Below are 26539 nucleotides of genomic sequence, written 5' to 3'. Positions count from 1 at the left end.
AAATCAAATTGAAACCAAAAATAAAGAAAAATTTTGAAAACTAAAAATAATAAATAAATAATAACAATAAATAAATTTGCGTAGTGGTCTATGTGTAGTGGTTTACATAGATTCCCAGTTTGATCCTGGGAGCAGACACAAAAAATAAAAAATAAAAGTCCACCCACTGCGGTGACCCGTTGTGGATTAAGGCAACATGGGGAGTGAAGAAAAATCCAAACGCTTGGATATTTCTTATGCTAGAACATCTTTAGACTTTACAGTCTGACCTTTTGTAGTGATTTTTACATTTGGAAAATTCACACATCAAGAATTAAATTATAGGCTCTACTGACATCAGGGAACAGCTGTTTAGTTTTTACCTGATTTGCACTCTGGACAGACAAACTTCCCCTTCGGTGCTTCGCCCAGAGATATGCAGGGCAGGTGGAAAGCGCCACAACACTGACCCTCACAGAGCAGCAGCTCCCCGGTCTTCTCACACACCTGAGCAGAGATCATAGCATAACTAGAATGACTCAGAGAGAGGGAACTTTACGTCTCATGTATGCATGGTTTGCGAGGTGGATATGAAGGCTTCAGAGTTTTTAGAGGAAAACATCTAATGTCTGCTAACTGTTGTTTAGATCTGACCATAAAGTAATGAACTGAACAGAAATGGAAGCTGTGATAAAATGTTTGAATACAGCAGCAGAGAAGTCGCTGTAGAGCTTCTTGTAAAGACACAAGTAGCGTTCTAATCTATCACTGCTAAAATGAAACCTTTTCTTATGGAGCTTCTGGACACATTTCTAGGGATCTTTTTGTCACTAAACTGCTGAAAGCTCACCTGACATATGTTCTCCTTCATGGAAGCCGGGCCTCCTCGGTCCCCTATGATCTTCCTCGTAGGTAAAAGTGAGTCGTCACACAGTGACAAGTCGTCCTTCATGGAGCAGAAACTGTTGTCCAGGCTGGATGGTTCACCCTGAGGAGACAAAGCAGGACTTTGCTGTTGCATAGCAACAATTTTAATTATTGCTGTACGTAAAAAAGTAAAGCTGACCAACCTCTGACTCTGCTCCGTCCTTTTTGATGTCCTCGGCTTTACCGTCGTCCGGTTGAGGATCGTCGACATCGGCTGGTGCCGTCTCCTCCTGTCCGGGTTCTGGCGAAGACTGCTCTGGAGCAGAAGGTGCAGGAGTGCTGGTCTGAACCAAAGGTGTGGGTGTACAGAGGTCAGAGGTCGTTGCCGGTGTGGACTCTGATGCTGGAAGTGGCTTACTCTTTGATTTTAGGGGTGGTGCTGAGCAGTCTATGTGGAAGAAAACCATATTTGAAACAGTAAGACAGAAAAACTAGCTTTTCAAGATTTTCAACTCATAACAACAAGGACTTCCTCTTAGCATCATATTAAATTACATTAACTGTGCAGATTAAATACGCTTGGCTGTAAATTCATCTGGACTCCTCAGAGCGTATTTTAGTTGGCTGCTTTCCCAAATTTAATTTACAAGGAAAAAAGAAAATCTGGTGACTTGGATTTTTTTTTTATGTTAACTTCTTCTTCTTCTGTGTCATAAAATGTTTGAAACCCACTGAACAAATAATGTAATTACACTTTATAGATTTAACATGTACACAATGATTATTTTATTTCATTTACAACATTTAATTACTTATTATATTTTCTCCTTTCTAAATCTGCTGCTTTTCCACTCATGTTTTGTTTGTTTTGTTTTCTAAGCCATCACTAACACTGACCTATGAGTCAGTCAAGCATAAATATACAAAACTCAAGGGATGATGTGTGTCGTGTCGACATATAACAGATAATTTAGTAAAGCACTAATTCTAAATTGTATTTCTGGACACTTTGTTACTAGCGGTCTGTCACAAAAACACTATTTGTTCTCATTTCTTTAATAAAAACTATGGAAAATACCAAAGATAACACAGACATAAAATTGTATTTTTACACTATTAATGTGATTCCCAAAGAGTTGAAAACTGGGCAAGTGGAGGAGAAGAAGAAAAAGTGGCAGATGAGTAAAAATCCTCTGATCAAGCATGTCTTTATAAGCCTGCCTCTAATACAGATATAGGCCTGCTACCTACTGTTAAGTTAAATAAAAGTAGTCCTGGATGAGATACCGCACACTACAGTGTAATTTAGAAGGCTTTACGAAAACTCACTGACCAGATTGAGGAGTTGGAGGTGGATTAGTCTTCAGTGTTTTGACCTGGAACAAAGAGGAACACTTTCAAAAATGACTGCAGTTAAACCAACATTGTTTTAGTCTATCAAACAAAAAAAAGTTTCTTTTTTTGCTTTGTTTGTAGCTCTTATCTGCAATTCTCGAAAGCATTTTAAGGCTAGAATCCTCCATCCATGCCCATCCATCCATCGTTTATTCCAGCCAGGTTGGAAAGGGCATCAGTCTGAGATGAAATGCCCACACCTCCTCCAGCTCTTCTCGGGGGACACAAAGATTCCAAGCCAGTGGAGAGACATAATCCCTCCAGCATGTAGGACAAGCCCAAAACACTTAATCTAGGAGATGTCCTGGAGGCATCCTAGTCACATGGCTGATCCAACTCAACTGGCTCATTTCGATGTGGAGGAATCAACAGCTGTACCCTGAGCCCCTCCTGAGTGATTGAGTCCTGTCTCTAAAGGTGAGCCCAGCCTCTCTTCAGAGCCTTTTCAACACTTGTATTTGTGATCTTAATCTGCTCTCGCTTCACCACAGAAAACTGGATTTATACACCAGTCCATCTGTTGATCTCCATCTCCGTCTTGTCTCACTTGTGAACAAGACCACGAGGGAGCTCTGAGAGAAACTTCAACCTCAAGTAGAGGCTCCACGCATCTCTTGCTGGGGAAACTGGGGGTGCTCATCTACACGATATCAGTTCTAAAGACATTCTTAGGAGTGATACACAGAGGATCAGGGAAGAACTACACGCTGTCAAAGTTTTATTTTGTTTTTGAAAGTCACTGACTTCTTTTCTTAGCTGAGATTGAATGTAAGGTGAGTGATGTTTAAAATAAAATATTTAAAAACAAATAAATTCAATTAAAAACAAACACTTTTAATCTTTAAAGGCACTTTTGGCTCTATAAAATTGTTTATCTGTTTGTTTGTTTTTTAACTACACAATAATCTGAAATAATCTGATCATCTCATAGTCTCAGCTTCATCTCCACAGCATTCACAGCATAAATCCTTTACTTGTATTATTTATACTTGTGTTTGTTATTTATAACTCAAAGCAAAGCTTACATAAAATGAAATACACTTCATTATTTGAAAGCCCCAGACTTTAAGAAGCTCTTAACATAATGCGTGTTTAGATGCGCTTAACTAAACATCTTAACTAAACACGTGTGGGAGGATTAACCCTCCATCATCTCTTAAATGCTGGAATGACTGGAAACACTCAACCGGTGCTTATGTTTGTGACCGGAGGCCAATCAAACATCCCTACGTTGTTTTTATTGGACTGAAAAAGGATTCTAATGTTTCTAATGCCCGTGGTGCAGTGCTGTTTATTTAAGTAGCACAGTGCATCGGTCATGCATTTGCCTACATGCACATTGGTGTTTCTAAGGTTTTTTCAACACAGTGGCAAGTTTCTATTATTTGACTATAACTGAACATCAACTATGACCAAGCATCAGACTGAATTTAGGAAGGTAAAGACATCTGTCTGACCATCAGATCATCAGTTCTTACATGCTGCTTACAACTCTCTCCACTTTGTATTATCAGAGATATCTCTCACAGCTCAGGTGGAGGCAGGATTGATCCAGAGGAGAAACTATTCCACCCTATAAACCTGAAATCTGCGCTACAGCTGACCTGAATGGTGTGCAGAAAAATCCTATACTCCAAACTGAGATTCAGGCCTCAGGACCTCACACAGTTCCCACCTATTTCTAACAAATGAGTTCACGGTTATAGTAAAGCATTCTCTCCTTCAGCCTCCTCTCATTTATCGTAACTGCCACACTGTTTTCAGAGAGAAAAACCTGTAAAATCCAAACTTACAACGATTCATTTTTGTTAGGGCTTTAAACGCTCCCTTGCACTCCCTCATCAGGTGCGCTTGTTTCTAAGTCACTAATCCATGCTGCTCACAATTATCGCAATAAACCGACTGCATCTTTGTGTATGAATTAGTGTTCATACACAAAGTGTTAGTGTTAGTAGATCACCCAAGGAACTTTCCATTCCCACTGGTGCATTTTTGAAAATTTTCCTTATACTTATTTGCTTTACAGCTTGCAATAAAAACAATGTCTTGCTGGTGCAGGAGTGACTAAATCTGACCGTGGATAACATAATGAGAGCTTTGACTACTAATTTTGTCTTGGAGTCATGGAGTAACAGTTTTTAAATGATTATTTATTTTATTAAGGAGAAAAAGTTATCCAAACCTGCTAAGTCCTGTGTGAAAAAGTAATAACCCGTAACAAGTGGTTGTGCCACTCTTGGCAGCAAGAACTACTTTGTAAAGTACTTTGTGATAACTATCAATCAGTCTTTCAGATCACTGTGGAGTTTTGGTCCACTCTTCTTTGCAGAATTTTAATTCCAATTCCATGAATGGTCTGTTTAAGGTCAGGCCAAAGTATCTCAATCGGATAAAAGTCTGAACTCACTCAGGTACTCCAAAACCTTCATTTTATTTCTTTTTTGGCCATTCAGAGGATTTCTTGCTGCCATGTTTTGGATCATCCTCCTGTATAATAAGAGTACTTTTAATGAGTCATAAGCTTTTATGTTCCGTTTAGTCAGCAGTGGTTTTCTGTGTCTCTTGAACTCTCCCATTGATGCCATTTTTACCCAGTCTCTTTCTTATATTTGCATAAGATCTTTGACCTTAACCCTTTAAGACCTACCATAGAACCAAGTCTGCCAGAGCTTACTTTATATTTTAACATGTTGTAGAGCCATTTTTGGGAGCATTTCAAGTTGCTATACATCAATACAACTGTTATAGCCCATATTTTAATAATATGTATGCATTAAGTCCATAGTAACTACATTAATTGCAAAAAAGTGCAATAAACTACAAAAAAATTGAAAATCTTTTTGCTTTTTGTTTTTTACATATATTTCTACTTGGAGAAATTTAAGAGGTTTATCCCTCAAAATTTTAAATACAAAAAAGTTGCAAAAAATAGTTTACAACAACAGGAAATTTATTTTGAGTGTCTTCATAGTTTTATTTTTGAGATACAGCAATTTTTATATACTGCAGGAAAAACGAAAAAACAATCCTATGATGCAAATTTGCAAAGAAAACAGCATGTGTATCAAAATAAACTATTTCCAGCAGTGCAATTCGAGTTCTAAGCATCCCAGAAACTATTCAGAAAAGCATAAAGTCAAACATGACTTATAAAAACACCAGTATAGGCTTTTAAGGCTTACAAGTAAAAAACTACATTTTCCACGAAAATGACGTCACTTCCGATTTCGGGCAGGAAATAGCGTACATGCGATCGTTCGCGCTGACGTCTGTTTCAATGTGGGAAGTGTTACGAACAGCTGATCGGATCGGCAAAGCGTGTTTCTGAAATATTATGTTTTTGTTCCTGCAAGCGCTTTTTATGCAATATTTGCAAAGCTATATGTGGAAGGAAACCGTGACCTAGGACAAGCTGATGGCATAAGATGTAAGTACAACTCCTCCGGTTTCATATGCAAAAAAAATTATTGCGCTAGTTCCGGTTCTACAGGGATTTAAAAATAGGCAAAACGGAGCGTGCCCGCTCCGACCGGCTTTAAAGGGTTAACTGAGCCAAGTTAGTCCCGCAGTTCCTTAGATGATGTTCCAGGTTCTTTTGTGACATCCGTGGGGAGTCATTAGTGTCTTGGTAGACCACCTCCGGGAAGGTTCATTACTGTTCCAAGTTTCCTTCATCTGTGGCTCTCACTGTGGTTTGCCAGAGTCCCAAAGCCTCGGAAATATCTCTGTAATCCTTTCCAGACTGACAAATGTCAATCTTTGTCTAATATTAAAATCTGTTTGATGATCTGAAACATTTAAGTATGACAAATGTGCAAATACTTTTTCATGGCACTGTACTACTGATACTATAGGAGGAAACTAAGATTTTCTTTCTAATTATAATTGCTAACTCAGTAAAATCTAATCTGATGTAATGCTTTTATGAAGGTAAATGGATTTTTTTGCGCTAAATAAAATGTACAGCTCTATCTTATAAGCTGGCACATACAAATACATTACACCAAACGAATAAATGTACACTCATTAAACATGCTGTACCTTCTTCTTGAGGCCTGTTGATGCCTCGGCCTCCAGGCAGTATTCCAGGATCTTCTGAGTGGGTTTTCTTTTGCGCTTCTTCTCCAGCACAGGAGCGCTTCCTGGAAAAACAAGTGTCACAGCCAGATTAGCATTAACCATCACAAGTTTTCAACACACCCGTAAATCAAAGTTTTATGTGGCTTTAGAAAATTTTTAAGTCCATGTGTGGAAACACTGACAGCCTGCATTAGACTTTGTTTGCTCCGTCACACATTTGTAGGAGCAGTGGATACAAACCAAATAACATAAGTGATGATAAAAACTGACTATTATCAGCCTGCTACAAAACAGAAAGTGACTGGTTCTCTGTGGAATACTCTCAAGGTTTTTCCTACATTAAAAAGCCATTTGCAGCAGCTATGTGTGGCTCAGGAGGTAGGTTAGGTCATCAGTGGTTTATTCCCCTGGTCTGCATGAACCCACATTTCTTCTGACTGTATCTATGTGTGCTCGACAGGAAGTGCTTAAAATACTTGTGTATGTGTAAATATGTGAATAACTAGTGCTTTATTAATAATAACTGATAGTTTACAGTAATGAGATCACTGGCACAAGAATAAAGCTTAATACAATATTTACTCTTCATTTGGTTAAAGCTCCTGTTTAACCAGTCATCTTAAGCTGGTCTCATTTTACAGTGTTACTGACAGTATTTACTTTAAGCACTTAACTTACTGCACGCTGAACTGTAACCTGTTAAAACAAAACACAAACTTCATTCTTACAAATTCTTGGGAATTCCTGTCATGTTCCAGTTCTTGTAGAGCTGGGCGATATGAGATTTTTTCATATCACGATATGTTTTTTTCATTTCAGGCGATAACGATATCTATCACGATATAAGCCAAATAACTATATTTGTAAGATTTAAATGTGCCGTTGCTCACAAGTAAAATGTGAAATAATCAGCAGCTTGTTTTTATTTAAATATTTATTTCCCATAATAAGTTCAACAGGGTAGATGTACTCAAGGAACATGAGACTTTTTCAGATAAATAAAGGCAAATATTGCAAACTACACAAAAGGCAGCCGCTAAAGCGTTTAAGTTTCAAAAGAGAACAAACGAAACAGACTAAATTGTCAATTCCACTTAGAAACAAAATATTAATTCTAAAAATAAATCTTAGTTTGTTTTACAGAATAACAGACAAAACTGACTAACTTTTGTCAATATCAAATAAACTGAGAACTAAAAGGAAATTCTCAATCTCTCCTTCTTGTATAGCTTAGCTTTTCAAACAGTTTTAACAGTTACTTTAGTCTGACAAAAGCCGAATGACGAATTAGCGCTTCCAGTCAGAGACTGAGGCTACGTCCACACGTACACGGGTATTTTTGAAAACGGAGATTTTCCGTTTTCGTTTTAAAAAATAATCCCGTCCACACATAAAGGCAGAAATGAAGGAAAACGCTGCTATGAACATGCCAAAGCAGCAGGTGGCGCTAGATTCCTAACCGTGCAGAAATGTTGGCCAATCAGAAGTCTAGAAGCCTCGGTGGGAAAAAGTTAACAAAGCTGCGGCATAGAAGCAGAACCGAGTCGTATGTGTGGAGGGACAGTAACTGTGTGTGTATGTAAGCATTTAAACACTGCAGAGAGTAGAATTAACAGTAACAGTATTGTGGAAATTCATTTCACCGAAACAATAACGTGGCGCAGTGTGACGCATGCACCAGTTTATTGTATTTCCAGACTTGCTTTCGGCACAATTTACAGTGCACGCTACTCTGTTTTTTGTCAGACTTGAAATAGCCGAAATACCTTCACACTACGGAACTTCTATGGCTCTTCCGTTCGACAATCTCTCCGGCATTGGAACCATCATCTGTTTTCTCTTCGGTCACGCTCGGTTGATTTTTCTAGTCGGCACACTCATTTCCTCCATTACCCGCTGGCTGCTTCCCAAACAAACACACGTGCGGCTTGGCACTTGTGCTGTACGTAACAAGTCACGCGACGTGACGCTGCGGCTGTGATTGGTTCGGCTCTGCGCTACTTAATTTGGATCGGCTGACCTTTTTTATTTTTTTTATTTTAAGAGGACAAGAGCGGCGAGGTCTATCGCGATAGCTTAATTTCTCTATCGAGTAAAAGTTATATCGCGATACATATCGTTATCGTTCTATCGCCCAGCTCTAAGTTCTTGTATCATTTCTGTTTGCCTTTCTTTAAGTGCAGTTGTGCTTACAGGTTTATTACTGCTTATCAGCGGCATGAATGTCGCGGTAATTTTGGGCTTTGAATTTATTTTTAATTTTCTTTAATCCACACAGGGTCAAATATATAAATACGTCTCTACTAATATTTGTTTAAGTCCACAAATTTTCAACATGGTTGAGGGCGGGACTTTCAGAAGGCTATTCCAGAAGCCTAATGTTAGCCTTCTTTATCCATTTAAAACCAGTTTTTATGTGTGTTTGGGTTTATTGTCCTGTTGGAACACCAAACTGTGTCCAAGTGTGTTCAAGCGTCTAGCTGTTGATGGTGAAGACGAAGTCCTCCTCCTTCATTATTCCATCCACTTTGTGCAATGTACTACAGGCAGCAAAATCGCCCCAGAGCACAATGATACCGCCACCATGCATGCACCAGTTGGTACTGTGTTCTTATGTGGTTTGACAGCTCCACATTTAATCCTCCATACATGCCTCTTGTCTAGAGGCCAAACAGCTCAATCTTTGTCTTTGACCTTTAAACTGTCCTCCAAAAAGCATTTGGCTTGTTCACCTGGGCAACTGCAAATTTCAGTTGAGCTTGAAGGCGTTGATTTTGGAGCACGGTCTTCTTTCTTGATCGGCATCCTCTCACTCCGTGTCGGTGTAAAACTGGCTTCACTGTGAACAGCGACACTGGTGTTCCACCAGTTGCCAGTTCACAGCAGCCTTGAGCCTTTGATGGTTCCTAGGTTGTTCCTGAACGTCCTAACCAACTTCCTCTCATCTGAGGCTGACAGTTTGACAAGGTCTAGCAGAAGATCCAAAGTGGTGACTTAACCAAATAAGGTGTACTTATGTACAATTGTTTGAACTGATGATGGAATCTGCAGTTGTTTTGAAAGGACTCCAATAGATCTCCACAGCTTCTATAAATCTACAATTATCCTTCTTACAGCTTCACTGAGTTCCTAGGACTTTTCTGTCTGATGTCAAACATTTATTTTTATGCTGGCAAATAGAAACTACCATTTGAAGGCAATCATGACCACTAATGAGAAGTTTAAAAGCCTTGCCCTTATCAAGTGAAAGAACCTTTTAACTTGTAGAACCTTCAGCAGCACTTATTAAAAGAGTTCATGTATAAGTTGACCCTGTGTGAAAGGTATGAGTACTGAAATGGCAGAGGAGCACGTCGATACCCGTGCCTATGGCCACAACGCTGTCTACAACACATCTGCATATTTCTGGTCATGGTTCAGGCTTCTTAGCGCCAATGCAGGAAAATCTTAAAGTTAACCGTATAATATTTCAACCACAGTCTACACAGAGACTTGACCTGAACTTGTGTCCTCAGAAAGAAAAGCACACAAACATAGTCCTACCATTGTCTTTGACGATGCTTTCTGGTAGCGAAGGTTCTGCTTCAGGAGGAGGGGTTAACGTGTCGATGGAAAGAACAGGTGCATCTTGTGAAGGTGTGTTTTCAGTGCAGGGAATTTGTAGGTCAGAGGGCGTCGTTGCACAGATTTCCTCAGGGGGTGGTGTCTGTATTTCGGGAAGTAAGTTCAAGGATGGCTGGACTTGCATGCTCTTGTCACACTCCGAGGGTTCAGATATGGAGGTAATGGGTTGAGAGGCCTGAGAGAGCAGATTGCATGAGTTGTGTGAAGCAGTATAAAGTTACACTGGCTGGTTAATACTAAACTGTTATGCTCATATAATAATGTGTACTTACAAAAGAGCTTACTTTGTGTGATTTTTACCTTTCCAATCAACTGGAGAGGCTTTCTCGTTTTCTTCCTCACGGAGAAAATCTGGTCGTACTCTTCAGTCCATTCAATCATCCTCTTGCTTGGTTTTCTTATTCGTTTATGTGCTAAGGGGACAAATTTTATTTTATTTTTAAAAAGATTATAGATATACATTTATTTTTGACCTATTTAGCCCTTTGACAGCATCAGTATTTGTTAGTGCTGTCAGCGTTAATGTCGTTAACGGATCACTTCGTGTGTGTGGCTGGACTGCGCTAACACGTTAACGAGCTAACCGCGCTAATGCATTGACGCCGTGCAGCCCCACGCGCGAGGCGATTCGCGCTAACTCACTAACGGAGATTTGCCGTGTTAATGCGGTTATGGCGTCAACGTCATTTTAACGACATTAACACTGAGAGCACTAGTATTTGTACAACTGGTAGACTAACTATGTTAGTAGTCTACCCATTACATGAGCAGAAACAGACTGCTATTTTTTTTTTTAAATTCCTCAATGGCAAGTCAGAATTCAGAACTGAACCTAACAGTTTAAAGTACTGTTACTTTTATACCTGCAGTTTAATGTGCACACAGATTTACACCTGTGGTTAAAGGATTTACTATTCAGAAACACAGATTTTTCATTTCATACACATTATTGTATAAACTAGGGTTGGGGAAAAATAAAACAACAGATGCAGAAAAGCATCACGATATTTTGCGTGATGATACTGTACCATTACAGGGACACAAAAGAGGCGTAAGTATTTTCAAATACTTCACTCTTCAGTGAAGTATTTGAAAATCCCCTATGTGTAAATGGAGTTAACAAAAGCTAGGGGGGCAAGGCACTACAGCAGGGAGGGCAGTTGCCCTCCCTTGTCTTCCCCTCTGTAGACTCGCCCCTGCTGGGAATACTACGAACAAGAGGGCTCATCACATGCAGATAATGTTAGCCGACCAAACTTGTGAATTGGCTCAACCTAAAAAAAAAAATCAACCAAGACTCAGCTTGACAAAACAACCCCCTAATTCAGTGAAAGCTAATGGCTCAGTTGTGCAAGTAAAAATAGGACAGCATGTATCCATGTATCATAACAAATAACCAAATAAATAAGATTATCATCTCCAGCTGCCTGATAATTGTACTGATTTTTTTTTAATTGAAATTTTTTCATATTCTGTGACTAATTGCAACTAGTGGCGACTAAATGGTTGTCCCAGCGTTAAGGCTGTTGCACACCAATGGCCACTTCTAATCACAAGGCGATTGCACAGGTTGCCCGATGGGAGGCAACTTTTCTGCAAACAGTCACAATCCAATTTGGACTGACTCACCACCTACTTTATAAAAGCAGACACATTGCCAACATGTTGCCATCAGTCTGAAGGAGTCTTTCCCAATCAGCACAACTTGAGGGGACTCAAATGAACTGGATGTATTCTGATTATTGCTGAGAACAAATGTAATAAACAGAAATTCCTACCTATGTAGTCAGTGACAGATGTGTGATTTATCACAATTAATTGTTGTATTATCAGAAACCGTCTGCATGTAATTGCCTCACACACTGATATCAGTCTGACTCTGTCTCATGGCAACATTTATGGCAGGTTTTAGTTACAGTGTTGTTTTACTTGACGTAATCGTATTGTATAAAACTGATATTGGCCACGTTTAGCAATTTGCAGTTGAAAATGGCTGAAGTATTTATTTTTTAAGGAGGTATTTGCCAGAGTGCTTAATATTTAATCTAAACAGAATGAGGTACTTCTGTAATTGAGTAATCAAAGGGTAACGAGTACACACGGTTATGAAGCTAATCCGATCGACACAACCTTTACAACAACAACCCCCACAAACAAACAAAAAAAACAGCAAAGACATGACAAACATCATCTATATTTTGGTTATTTGCATTGAGGATTTTAGTGATTAGCCGGTTTATCTGTACTGGCATTTATAACAACGAATAAAACAAAATTCTAAAAAATAAACAAGAGATGGAGAAATGGCCTCTAAACATGGTGTGACTGTCATTAATTGTCATTAATCAAAATTAACGCTGATGATGTAGCCTTCAACTGGCTGAAATTATCCTTATGTTTCTGCTACTAAGCCAAGATGGCAACCACTGAGGGAGAGAAGAGTTCAGGGTTTTACTCTTAACCTTTTGACCATTCTGCTTGTTCTAGCAGTTTATGTAAACACACTAATATGAATGCATTTATACACTTGAAAAAGCCGGTGCTAGTGTGGGAGCACTTGAGACACACAAAAACCTCTTTAAAAACAATTGCTTTTAGCTCTCCCTTGCCTCCCTGGCTTCTATTCAGTTTTTCTCATTATCTTTCTTCTACATTACACCCATCAGCTTAGTCTCTCCGTGGGGGGCCTCTACACTAAATTCTCCTTACCTGTCGGATCCTTGTCACCTTCTCCAGTGTTGTGCGTCAAGCTCGCCTTCTTCTTAGTGCAGTCCACAAGCCCATTAGGCTTTTCCAAAGACAGTGCAATGTCACGACCCTTCTGCTCCAAAGGCACCATGATCTGTAGATTCTCCTTTACTCTGCTCCAACTGTCCTCCTCGGTCACCACAACTGCTCCTTCACCACCTCCAGGCTGCTCCCATATGCCCGGCATTTTTGATGAGCAATCCTCTGTTGATGAAGAGTCCTTTGCTGGCATGGACGACATTCCTGACTCAAGTCCTGGGAAACCAGGCCCAGACCTGGCGCGACGACAAGGCACTTTGCGATTGGCTTTCTTTTTCCACCTGGATGAGCTACCCCGTCTGTTGTAGGGCCTCTTGGACATCTGATACGGACCTTCCTCATTATGTGCGACTATGGTTTTATCTGGACTTGAGTTTGAGATGCTATGAACAAAATCTAATTGTTGATCTTGTCCTGCAGGCATAGCCTCCCCTGGCATCACTAAAGGCTCTTCCTTAACATGTGCACTTGGTGGCCCAATCTCCAGTTCTAAGGGCGCACCGTCTCGCTCTCTAGTGTCATGCAAGTCCTTCAGCATCATAAGGAAGGTGCTAAACTTGTAGTTGGTGTCCGGCTTGAAAGAAACTGGTTTACCATTGCTTTCATTTGTCAGGGACTGAAAAGAGACCTCTTCAACATTTTTAAAGGCATTTATAAAAGCAAATGGCGAAGACGGTGAATGCGATAACCATGCATCTGAGGAGCAATCCTCCTTCTTTGCCTTTGCTTTAGAAGTAAGAGGTATAAAGTCCATCGGTGGAGTTGAGGGAATTGAGAGGTCTTCATCTTCACTCTTAACATCTGTGTCATAGTCATTGGAATCAGAAAAAATCAAATGGGGGCTGCTACAACTGGAAAAACTGTCAGGCGCATACTCAACACTGTCATTAGAATGTGATTTTGGAGATTTTTTACTAGTGCAAAAGTCCGATTTGGCCTTGGGACTGCAGCTCAGGTCCTCAGATTTTCTAAAATTATTCAAGGGTTGTTTCTGTTCAGCCTCCTTTTTGACTTTTTCACGCTTTTTTTCCTCAGCCTCTTGCATGGCCTTCAGCGCTCTAGTCATCAGCCGACTGCTGGCCGGGAGGTGGGCAGGCTGCTCTTGCATGACTTTATTCACTTCATCTAGGCCACGCTTTAATTTATAGGCCACTTTCTTGGTTTTCTCAGAGGAAGGACGTCCTGGAAAATGAGCTCTTCTACATGCTAACCTTGCACGCTGGTGAGAAGGTGGAACGGTCGTTCTATGTGATGTGACAGATGTGGTTGCTTGGTCTGGTCTGACCAGTTGTTCAGAAGACTTGCTTGTTACATTAGAGTCGGGTGTCTTTTTACCTTCAAACTGATCTGACTGGTTCGAGGATGAATAACTCACAGTACTCAGACTTCCATTTGAAACTGGTATTCCCTCTGTTTCTGGGCTACCAAACTCCTCAGTGGAAACATTTGAGGTCATGATATTCTCATGTGATGATTCTGATGAGAAATTAACCATACTTGACTTGCCGCGTGCTTTTAATTTCTTAACTGAGACTTTTATTTTGGAGGCGACTACCTCGTCTTTTGAGGCTCTTCCCTGACCATCCATCCAGTTTGATTGTTTGGATGACAATGTAGTCATGTTAGTATCCGATCTTCTCTCTTTCTTTGTGCTTCCAGGTTGGTCTTTGGAATGAATAGTTGTATTGGAGTTTGAGATCTTCTTATCTTTTATGTCCTTGCGTATTAATTTGACAAAGGGTAGCCTACATTTAGAGACCAGACTCGTTTGAGTTTCTAGCCACCCTAATGGGTCCGTAGTTTTATCTTGTAAACAGGATGCTGAAGCATTTTTGCTCTCTTTTTCCTCCTCAGCAATGTTTTCAGTTGTATAATGTTTTTTAGTAGATGTCGCATCAGAATGTTCAGTTTGACTGACAATCTTTGCACTCTCTGAAAACCTGGATAGATCACTCAAATTATCTTTCACGGTGGCCTCTAAGGACTTCTTAATGTCTGAAAGACTTAACTGGCCACATGTGCCACTGATGGTATCCACTGAACTGGCAAATGACTTTCTACCCTTTGAACAACCACTATCCTCAGAGTCTAGAGACTTCTGCTCACCCACACCACCAGCTGTACCAAAGTGCCCATTAGCAGCAACAGTGTTTTTACACTTTAGATTTCCTGACTGTTCAGGAGGCAGATTCGTTTCAGTGGTCTTCTGCTTGTCCGACAATCCTGACTGCTCGTTGGCGGCGGCACTGACAGAGGAGGAGGCACAAGAAGCTGGTGTCTTTTTACTAATAACAGATGAGCTCTTTTTCTTACAGGGGACCTTACTGAAGAGACTGCGGTCTGGCATTGGACTGGTTGTTTTAGGTCGCCTGTCTTTGCTCGATTTGCTAAACCAAAGACCACTTTGAATCTCAGGCTGCTTCTTTACCTCTTTGACAACCACAACAGACGGCTGAGTTGGAACTAGCTTAGGCTGACGTTCAAGTGCTTTAGGACACAAAATTTTAGGGACTGACTCAAGGTCAGAGTACGGGCACTCCTCACTGTCTCTATCCGATTTGTCAGGACTATTATTCAATGTCTTTTTAGAGTGTTTACTTTTTGTATCCTTTGATGCTTCATTCTGTTTCTTCTTTCCAGAAGATTTCTTTAAAGTGCTTGGCTTTGTTGGAGTTGTAACAGGGGGTGTAATTACTGGGGATGGAATGGATCCATTGGTTATGTGTGACGTCTCAGTATGGGTGGAGACAGATGAAGTGACAGGAAGAAAGTTTTGATGGGTCTTATTCTCTCTTTCCAGTGGGGAAGCATCATGGAAGGCATCAGCTATGGACAAAGACACGGAAGACGCCATTTTGGGTCTCTCAGGAAGAATGGATTCAGCTTCTGCCACACTGGACTTCCAGGATTCCTTAAACCGCTTAGCAATCTAGAGAAAGATAAGCAAAGACTCCTCAATCTTTGCGCATATTTCAGCTTACAGAAATAACCTGTTTGGCCTTAGCAAGTCTTTTATTTCTGGACGTGCAAGCTTTCCTTTGTTATTTACCAGGAAGGTTCTTTTTTTAACTCAAGGCATGCAAGTGTTGTCCTGCTATTAATAAAATGGTATTTACGGTGTATTTGCTGTTCTGCTCCCTTTGTTTCCCCCTCCGCCGTAGTAGGAGGAGCTGTTCAAATTCAAAGCCTCCATGGAAAGTATGAGTTGATTTTTCCTCCACCCAAACCAGCTCCTGGGGCTCCCCAAACGTCCTGACATGGTAGAGCCGACAGGGCCGGTCGCTAGGCTCTGAGACAACAACAAAAATTACTCTCAGTCCAGTCAGATCAGTGCATCACCTGAAGAAAAGGGAACTTGAAAATATAAGAAGACAGCAGTCTTAACAACCCATAACTGATGGAAATACATGATGTCTTTATGTCAGAACTATGAGCATGACATATTGCTAAATGACCACAATGCTATCAACTGAAAAAAAATGGCTCTATATGGAACTTCTTCTTTGTGGGAAAGGAAAGTACCATATATGCTGCAGATTATGGAGGTACTGTAAAATTAAAAGAAAATGTGCAACAGGCGCAGCAGGAGGCCCGCTGTGACTTTAGAATCATAAAAACACTCCAAGAACCATTAAAAAAAATTCAATAATCATGCTTTTTTTCTTTGTTTTTTTTGTTTTTATTCCCTTAAGACATAGGACACCTACATAGGTTTTTAATTTATATCTTTAATGTTAGGCACATTATGTTTACGTGAAATGAAACGCGCCAAATAAATAAAAAAACTCATTGTAATTTGCTATAAATGAGCAATTTGAAATGTTATTGTTACTGTTTGTGAATAACAATTCTTTGTATACAAAGACTAATGTGCGGCTAACACATAGCCAACATAATCATTTAGGTTCTCAATATATGACAGCTTTTAAGAAAGCTGCATACAATCATAGTTCATCATTGATAAAATGGTGAAAGGTGAAGAAAAACTAGCCAATGATAACATAGTGTAGAAAAGGACTGTCATCCGTCACTTAAGATAACATTTGGCAGCAGGATCCATATGAGCGTCCCAAAAGTGAGAGCATGCACTTGGCACAATGATAGCTTCTTTAATTATTTGTAAACCAATTATTCCAGACACAGAATTACAGTAAGGGACAGTAAGGACATAACAGAATAAGACAATATCCCTAAACCCTCAGGCAGTCATCACTCGATACATAGTCGCATAGCCCTCGAATTCATTCCTGAACTTTATAATGTCAGATATCTTTATTTTACTGTAAGTAAACACAGCAGTTGCTTTTATTCACCAATTATTATTGCCGCTTGAATGCCTCTGATATGGAAACGGGTAGCCTAGTAACTCTGAAAACACATTTTATGAAACTGTACAGAACTACACACATACATACAATTGTCTTTTCATGTCAGAGAGCATGAATTTGAGAGTAATCTTTTAAGTGTACTTCATGTGAAAAACACATATTTTGTCCAGAGAAAGCAGGAAGGCATCATCCTGGCATCACATAAGGAGATAATGTTCTGTGTACATCCATCAATTTTCTTCCACTTCACCAATTCAGGGTCGTGGCTGTAGCTGCAGCCTAACCCGCTTGTCACTAGGAAAGAGTCGGGATATACCCTGGACAGGCTGCCAGTTTGTTATAGGACTAATGGCCAATTTATGCTCACCACATTGGTCACTTTGAACAGTAACGTCAGCATATCTCCAACCCATTTACATCACCACTTGTTACAGTTTACTCCCGAACGATAAGTGTCGCCACTCAGCCAAAATCCCCACATCAGTGCTGGTTTATGAGGAGAAGTCACGACATTTTCCCCCCTTTTCATCTCTATTTAATCTGGGAACGTCTGAGCTCCTGCACTGATATCTGATTCAAGTGGCAGTAATAACAGACATGACAGCAGCGGCGCCAGTTGATGTGACGTCACTTTTGTCGTCATTGTGAGAACGGCGGGCATAAACAGGCCATATAACAGAGAGACAATCATTCACAGTCACATTCACCAGTTAACCTACCGTGTATGACTGGGGAACCTAGCTAAACTGTGTTTAGAAACCATTAAAACATAAACCAGTATAATTGTTCTGTAAAGAACACCACCTGCAGATTTGGGCTTTCACTATTTATTAAGGGTATTATTGTTCAGGCTTTACAGAAGTGGCAAAGTTTTCTCCTGAAGCACATAGTTGCAGTGTAGCCAAATTACCACACCTCATAATTTTCTCCCAAAATCCCCACACTCACTGCAACCTGTACTTTAAGTTGGCAACCCCAGTATAAGAAGTTAAAATAATCAAATATATCTCAAACAGCCTCAACGTCAGGCTGTGTATGTGCTGTTAATCACCGTTAATTGACTCACGGATTCATTCTGTAACCACCAGCTGAAGTTAAGAGACCAAACCATTGCACAGAACAATTAAAAGCTACTCATTTACCAAGCACCGGCTTGGGTTATCACAGTAAGTCAACAATGTTCCAGGCCCACCTTTCGCTCTGTGATAGACTCCTTGTACGGGGTCAACAATCACCTCGCAGGGCCACCATGGTCTCCGGCTGAACTTTGCCCAAACGACTTCACCCTCAACAAACTTCACAGGTGGCAAAGACTTTTTCTTGAGGCTGCTCTGAGGCTGACAACAGAAAAATGAAGAGGGAAATATAAGTAAAAGAATTATTTTCACTTAACAGAACAGTACAGAAGATATAACAGACAAGAGCAAAGATAAAATATGACCTTGTGTAAGTGTACAAATATTTCACACAAACAGATATGAAAAGGATTTACTATCATTTTATATTTTAACCAAAAGTTTCAGTTTCACGGCCTCCAAAAACCTTTTCTGTGGTCTAATTTTAACTTGTCATCATGCCCAGTTCAAACCGTGACACAAACCTCAGCATGGAAACACCAAAACCCAGTACCAATTGTAGCTGCTGGATTGTTTGTGTAAATGTAACCAGGCTGAACTTGGAGATACATGAGCAGGCCTGAATTATGACTGGCATGTAGCAGGCCTGACCAGAGGGCTGACATTGGGAGCTGCTATGGTTTAACCCTGTGTAAAAATAAAGGGTCATTGCATCTCAAGTCATCAATTTTTTTGAATTTTTTCTGCTTAATCAGCTCTGATTTTTCTTGAAAATGTCACAGTTTGAAATTTAGACATAATTTAGCTTATATAAAACATGTATTTTTTATAAATAGATATAATTTTTTTACAATCTGAGTCCACGTTTGAACATGAATATATAAGAAATTATTAAAGATTAAAGCCTGAAATGTTCACTGCCCTTCTCTTATCACAAAATTAAATCAGTATCTGCAGTTTGGGACAGGTGCACTAAAAAAGCTCTCAGTATAAGCTAGTTGAAATAAAAAGAAAGTAAAAAAAAAAAAAAAAAAAAAAATGAAGGACTTCTGCAAAGTCCCATATTTGAAAACACACTAACTTCACTTTGCAAAAGACAATTTCTGCATTGTATATAGTTACATTTCACAATAATGCAAAACATAATGTAGAATACTATTTAACATGATTTTCTTTATCACAAAAATTAAACAAAATGCTATTATCATTCAACCTTTTATGCTGGATTGAGCAAATATCACAAGTTGTACCACAAAATTAAAAACATGAGCATATTTCTCATTTTTTAGACCTACTGCCCCGGATGAGTCTAATGATTCAGGTTAAGCCTAAAATATACCGAGAGGCATTCAAAATGCAACAAGCACCAATGCAAATCTTTTTATAAATAAAAATAACCACAACAAAATAATTCGGGGTAATAAAAATGAGATTAGTGCCTCATTTCACGTGAGTGTCTTGTAAGGCCAAGACGCCGTGTCCACATTGCATGATCAGTAGTCCGATACAAGCCTAACACTTTAATGCTACGACTGCTACGGGAGACTGCAAGACCTGTAATATAACTATATTAAATTTTACGTTTCTGCTTCCATCTACTGATTTTTGTTTTTCTGATACAACTTTTCATATCTTACTCAATTCAAAATGAGTGTTGAATGAAAAAGTTATTTTCTTCATTTCTGTGACCAAGAATTTCACTTTAAAAAGTATTCTACGCATTTTATTTTGGATTATTGTGAAATAAAATGATATAGCATTCAGAAATTGTCACTAGTTGTATTTTGCAATGTTTGCAAAGTTGTTTTTTTATTAGTCTGTGCTCACATATGAGACTTTATAGGATGTATGGCTATAAAGTCTCATAAAGCTTTATGGGCTCCAGAGAGAGCTGTGTGACCAGAAAAGCTGTTAGCACTGGAGACAAGCTCACTTAAGGTGTCAATCTAAAAGCCTGGGTGTTAGTTCTCAACCTTTTTCTGGCATGACATACTTTAGACTAAGAGAGAAAAACAAAAAAATCACTGAAAATGAAAAAGAATCGAATTTCTTGTCATATTTCCCTCCCCTGGTCATCCCCATCCATCCGGCCGTGGCGCTACACCTCACAGTGTGAGAATCACTGCAGCGGGTGATAGTAGGAACAGCAAATGCAGATTTTACGCTATAGATCACAGATTTCTTGGCCAGCAAAAACAAACTACTGGCATTTGAATAAAGCTGACAGGCAGCCTGTCTTTTGCCATCATTCTGCAGTCCAACTGTGACCTGATTTTAAGCTGCATGCAGCATGAGTTTGAACAACAGGGAATAGTGAAAGTAATACTTGGTTACCTGGTGGAGATAACCAACCACACTGTGGTCATTGTGGCTGTTCTTGTTTTATTACTCCCTGCAATATTTCAAAACACATCCATCCATTTTCTGCAAGTTATCTGGGACATCAGTATGAGCTGAGATGCTCAGCCCTCTCTGTGCCCAGCCACAGTCTCCAACCAGGGTGACACAGAGATGTTCCCAGACCAGCCAAGAGATGTAATCTCTGTGTCCTGGGCCTGCCTTGAGGCTTCCTCCCATTAGGACATGACTGGAACGCCTCACCTAGAAGGTGTCCAGAAGGGATCCTCGTCAGCTACCCAAGCCACTGCTGCAGATTGTTGGCTCTTCTCCTAAATGACTGAACTCCCTACCCTATCTTTAAGGTTAAGCCCAGACATTGTTTGGAGGAAACTCATTCCCATCACTTGAATCCGGGATCTCAGCCTTCCGGTCATTACCCTGACCTGATGGGTGTAAATAAGGGTAGGAACGACAACTGACCAGTAAATGAACAGCATTGCTTTCACACTCAGCTCTCTCTTCACCACCGCAGATGGATATGGCATCTCAATTTCAAAATACTCCAATGTTTCTTCTGAAATGCAGAAAGTGACCACTTTAAAAGCTCAACTCATTGACATCATGTGTTTTTTAACCGTTAAATGCTTTTAATTTGAAGCTGAAGGATTTGGCTTGGCTTAAATTAGCATGAACTCAATATGGCATTTTTTGTTTATTTGTTTTTGTTGACACCTAGTTCACATAGCTGCAAATATATAAAATATGGGAATAGCTTCAGAGGCTCAATAACCACTGCTACTTAAATGAAAACCCCTAAGATTGTCACTTTACTAAAAGGTTAAGATACCATAACTACAACTAGCCAAATATTTTATTAGTTAAATAACCATCCAACATGTCTGACACAGTTTCACAGGGGTAAAGCCAGGACATGAGAGCTAAGCCTACTGATAACAGCTAGCCCAGCTCTGTCCAAAGTAGCCTTTTAATCCTTTTACCAGCACTTCTAAAGGTAACAACACATGATGTACTATATAATTTATTTAATTCAAATACCTCCTTTGAGTTGAGGAAAACTCTTTAAACTACAGGAAACTAAACTGAATTTTTCACGAACACGGCTTTCCTGTGAGGCTGCCATCAATGTCCCATCATGTCTACAAACAAAAAGCTTTTATGGGTTTTTAAGACATTCTGATAGGTCACTGTAGGAATTAAATAACATTTTATTTATAAAGCACCAAATGACAACAATAGCTGTTTTCGTGGTGCTTTATACTCTAAAGGTAAAGATGCTAGAATAACAGAGAGAAAACACCAAAAGTCAGACAACCCCCTATCAGCAGGCACTTGGCGACAGTGGGAAGAAAAAACTCCCTTATAGCAGGAAGGAACCTCCTTGAATGACGCCTGCATTTCATTTAGATGCTTCAGTTTCAGGGTCCAGATGCTGGTTGATGGTCAGACGGTGCCTTCAAATGGATTTTGTGGTCATGCTTTTGAACTTGTGCATGTGAAAGGATGGTATGGACTTTGTTTGTATCCTACTTTAAATATACTGTACTGAGTGAAAACATCCGCTGTGTTGTATTTATATCGATTGTTATGTGAGCCTATCGGTGTCCTAAAGAAGGCAGCCCACAGAGGCTTTCCATCATAAAAACATGTAAAACAGTGCAAACAGTAAAGTTAATATTAATATGAATATGAAATTTGACATTTTGTCATAGATTTTAGGATAACTGGTACCTACAGTCAATCATGTGCTTTATAGGATGGTTATAATGGTACCGGGGATTTAGTGGGTTAACTGTGGACTATTTATTCAGTGTTTGTTTAGCACTTTGGAAATATGCATCGTAGAAGTATGTAAAATTCACACTGATACTGATGAGTACAACTGGACTGCTGAGATGGTAAAGGCAACTTCTTAGAAAGGTTCTGCAGTTTTAAGGAGTATTTTAAAATCGGATTTGTAAAAGAACTGTCACTTTTTACTATAAATCGCAACAAAAACTAAATAAGAGCTTTTGAGTAATTTGCCTCCATAGCCTTTGTTGTGTGTCCTCTGCTACAGCTCAAACTGCAGGCCCTGTAGCTAAGCATGCCGTCAGTAAGCCATCGGCACCGCTGGCATCATATTTCACCCTCCACGCCCTCCCTTCAGTTCTGCCCTCAGCTTGAACACCTATGGCGGAGGTGAAAATTATCCTTTGCTGCTTTTTAAAAACAGACAGCTGCGGTTTGTTAAAGGCAGGGCAACAGCCGTGGAGCTGTGCGTTTGTCTGCATCAGGCCAGCATTTAAAATAACCAGTGATTTGTTATGACAGGTTACAAGCAGTGAGCCACTGCATGTCATGGTCAAGGTTTGTGTGTGGAAAAAGTTTTGTAATCCAGCTCCGGAGAAAGTATTTCCCAGCCAGGTGAATGCCAGCAATCCTTTGGCTAGACCCAAAAGCCGTTGCTACTTCTAAAAACCTCTGAACTGCTGCTGTTTCATGACGAGATAACTTAGAAGGGGAAAAACTTGCCATTGAATGCCTTGAGTGGCTATCCTCAAATAGCAGTAACTCGGTGTCGCTGTCCCACTCGTCCTCTGAGCCATCCCAGTATCTCCTGCGCTGACCGGAGGACTGGGAGCGGGTGACGACTTTGGCTGTCGTCAGAGAAGAGTCTTTGGAGTGCAAGTTTACGTCTCCGGAGGCGGACTGAAGTACATTCCCCACCTTCTCCCGTTTCTCCTGAATGCCACTGAGAGGTGGCACGGTCCTCCGCTCCATGTCATTGTCGTCATCCTCAAACAAAGAGGATTCAAAGTGGAGTAAGTTGTTCGCAAAGGGACTGTTACTGTCGAGGGAGAAGGCCGGACTGGGTGGGCCGGAGAAACAGTTTTCTGTCTTTTTCTCCGAAGTGACAGAATCAGTATAATTAGGCGCCGGTGTGTCTCTACTTCCCGTCTGGACCTCAGGTTGTTTCTTTTTGGAAGCAATGTTAACAACGGTTGCCTCTCGGCTTGTAACCTGGGTTCCAGAGTGATCCCTGCCAGTGCAATCAGCCCAGGAGTCCCTCTCCATATTCTCCCTATTCTTCTTATGTGTCCCCCACTCCCATCCCCTCTCTGGCTCCCGCAGCGGCAAGACCAGGTCAGGCTGGCTCACCATGGTGGTGAGATGCTGGAGCCTCCTGAGAGGACTGTACGAAGATGAGGAGGAGGATGAGGAGGAGTGGTCCCTTTGCGTCGTGAACCCATAGATAGAGGAAGCATGTTTGAGTGAGGAGGTGCCTCCTGACATGGTTAGCCCAAGCCTGTGATCCTGGCGTCTGGAGGGGCAGGAGAGGACGGTGAGGTCACACCCAGGGGTCAAAGGGCAGCTGGTCTGATGACTCTCCCTTCCTGGGCCTGTGTAAGGCCCACTCATGCTGGCATGACTCCTCCCTGAAACATGAAGACAAAATAATCAATGAAGGGCCTTCTTTCATTAAATGGAAAACCAAAACATAAAGACTTTGGGAGATGCCTTGTACATTAAAATCCATTCTGATTCTTCAAGGCTGTTATTTTCTTTGATTTATTTGTGACATTTTTTAAAATTTTGTTTCGGCACATCTTTCAGTCACTTAAACGTCTTAAGAGCTTATCTGAAGTTATCCCAAGCAGTAATGAGTAATGAGATATTTGAAAAAAAAAAGTGGCAGAGAAAGGGCACAGCTCACAGAGGCGAGATCCGCAAAAGACAACACAGCCTGCCTTCCCGTGGTGTCAAAATTTGGGAAAAAAAAACAAAAAAAAACGTAAACAGACTCACTGACGACGGGAAGGTCGAAATAATAACGTGTCATTGTAAGAGGGGATTCTGCGCAAACACCGCCGTCGAGCTGCAAAATCCTTTTAGGAATGTTATCGCGATATGATGAAAATGACATCAAGCGCGATAAGGTCAGCCTGTAAACTCGCACGCATGGCTACAGTATCAATAAACCCGGTGACATTATCACATCCCGTCGTGTTGGGGGGAAAAATAATTAATAAAAAAGAAAATCAAGCCCGCGTTCACGCGCCGGCGCTGAAAACGCGAATTAAAATGGACCCGTTCGTGCGCGTGCCCAAAAGGCGTGTGCGCGTTTGCATCTACATATATCTGTGTGTTTTTGTATGTCTGTGTGCAGCTGCATGAGTGTGTGTGTGTGTGTGTCGTGTCGTTCGCTGCTCTCCAGTGGCTCAGTGAATGCACGAGAGACAAGACACATACATACATAACATGCGAAGACCACGACACACACAACAAGTTCACGAACACACACACTCACACACACTTCCACGGGCTTCCCTCCGACAGATGCAGGCTATGTGCATCAAACAGCAAAATCACGCAGAAAACGCCACATGACACGGGATGTGTCGCGAGAATCTTACCATTCCACTGTCGGCCAGCGCAAAAATGACCCCCGCCCCGCTCATTTTGGCGTTTAAATGTGTCAATTTCCAATTTTTTGAAAGCGGATGAGGAGAGTCCCAGCGGCAATACTACTAGGCCTGGATCCTGTGAAACGTACTCACTCTCTACCCCCCCTCCACAGCCTCCCTCCACCTCCTCCTCCTCCCTCCTCCTCTCAACATGCGCTAAAAAGCCTGGTCCAGCGGCCCCCGGAATAGAAATTCAGGCGTGTTGTGCTCCTCCAGCGACACTCCCCCTTTGCTTTGTTATAACTACAACTTTATAATCCCCCCTCACCTCCTCAGTCTATGGATGTTTGCTCTGTTGCATGGTTATTTCCTGCCCGCAGACTCTGCCTTGCCCCTTGAAAGTCAGTATCTCTACTGTGCGCACTGCCAGTCGTCACCACTGCCTCCCTCCCCAGCCGGTCCAAAGCATGGAGCACAGAAGGGGGCCGTAAATTTCTCCTTAATAAAAAAGATATATAAAAAGACACAAAGAGAGGAGAAAAATCTGAGCTGTCAGCCATCAAAAAACCCCATAACAAAACAAAACAAAAAAATGCACCGGACGACCACGCGACACCTTCAGAAAAAATCGCCCCGCCCCTCTTCTTAATTACAAGCATCAATTATTAACCCAAAGCGGGCTGCCTTCATCAATGACATGCCATATGCCAAACTTGTGCCAACAACTGACATCTTCTTCATCACCACCACCACCACCACAACCCCCGCATGTGAGGGCAAGCTCACATGCTCCTGGAGATAAGACGAGTAGTAATAAAAATAAATAAATCAACAAAAATGTCCACCACCACGTCTGAGAGGCTGTGAAATGGTGCAGCAGTCTACCCGGAAAAACAGAAGGGTTTCCTTTCCTGAGACGAGTTGCTGTGTAGTCTCTCTGGCTGCACACCCGGTCCCTTCAAAATGGAGTCCTCCAGCCTGAGAGGAGGGAAAAAAAACAGGCCACAAAGTGTTAATATATGTTCGATATAAAGTTCACCCAGTCACGGAGAAACTGAACCACAAAGCGCACCTCTGCCGTGCTCTGATGGGGTTTCTGCAGGCTGCTTTGGGTCTTGTCACGGCAGTAACATTTTCTGTAACATGTTGTGCCTCCCAAAGTCACTGTCTTATGAGCGTTTCTGCCACGACAGGAGGGGGACTGAGGCTCTCTTATCCTCTGGTGTGTGTGTGTGTGTGTGTGTGCCAAACGTACGTCTTGACAGCAAAAACCACAACATTTAATGGCACTTTAACCGTCGACCGTGCTGCTTTGCTTCCAGTTTTTCTTTTTGTGTGCACGTCTGAAGGGAAGGCTTTTCTTCTCTGTCACACGGAGGGGTTGAGAGCTGAAAACAACTGCAGCTCACTCGGCCGGGGAGACATACGAGATTTCTGCCGTGGTGTGTTTGTTTTTTATGGCTGAGGAAATCTCCAGATTTGAAGATTTGTGGGGAGGATGTGTGACTGGGTACACGGAGGATGGTCGGGGGATTGTTTCAGGTGTAAACGAAAAAATACCCCCCACCCCCCCCCAACCACAAAGACACACACACACATACACACACCTCTCCACAGTCACCGGGTGGCGATGTGAGAAACGGCATTTACAACCGAC

General features: G+C 41.0%; 1 protein-coding gene across 5 annotated transcripts in view; it reads right to left on the bottom strand.

Moving 5' to 3' along the window:
- Window positions 1-26092, bottom strand: part of nsd1b (nuclear receptor binding SET domain protein 1b) — a 35728-nt gene extending 9636 nt beyond the window's left edge. For 2 of the 5 annotated variants that reach the window (XR_014913570.1, XM_085421146.1), the window contains exons 1-14: window positions 25955-26092; window positions 25768-25860; window positions 25211-25380; window positions 23009-23913; window positions 18253-18397; window positions 15849-16021; window positions 12655-15661; window positions 10246-10358; window positions 9865-10120; window positions 6283-6383; window positions 2180-2222; window positions 1050-1294; window positions 830-967; window positions 363-486 (exon numbers count right to left, since the gene is read on the bottom strand). Coding sequence is in view for 4 of the 5 variants with exons in the window: in XM_085421146.1 (XP_085277272.1) it covers window positions 363-486; window positions 830-967; window positions 1050-1294; window positions 2180-2222; window positions 6283-6383; window positions 9865-10120; window positions 10246-10358; window positions 12655-15661; window positions 15849-16021; window positions 18253-18397; window positions 23009-23896 (5233 nt within the window). In the remaining variant the exon portion in view is untranslated. The other 3 variants (XM_085421149.1, XM_085421147.1, XM_085421148.1) reach the window with 3 other exon arrangements.
- Window positions 26093-26539: the final 447 nt, after the last annotated feature.

This window comes from Rhamphochromis longiceps, linkage group LG10 (genome assembly GCF_057381845.1).
Source record: "Rhamphochromis longiceps isolate RC_006_pf linkage group LG10, R_longiceps_female_GT1.1, whole genome shotgun sequence".
NCBI lineage: Eukaryota > Metazoa > Chordata > Actinopteri > Cichliformes > Cichlidae > Rhamphochromis > Rhamphochromis longiceps.
This window is presented reverse-complemented; position numbering and strand designations above follow the sequence as displayed.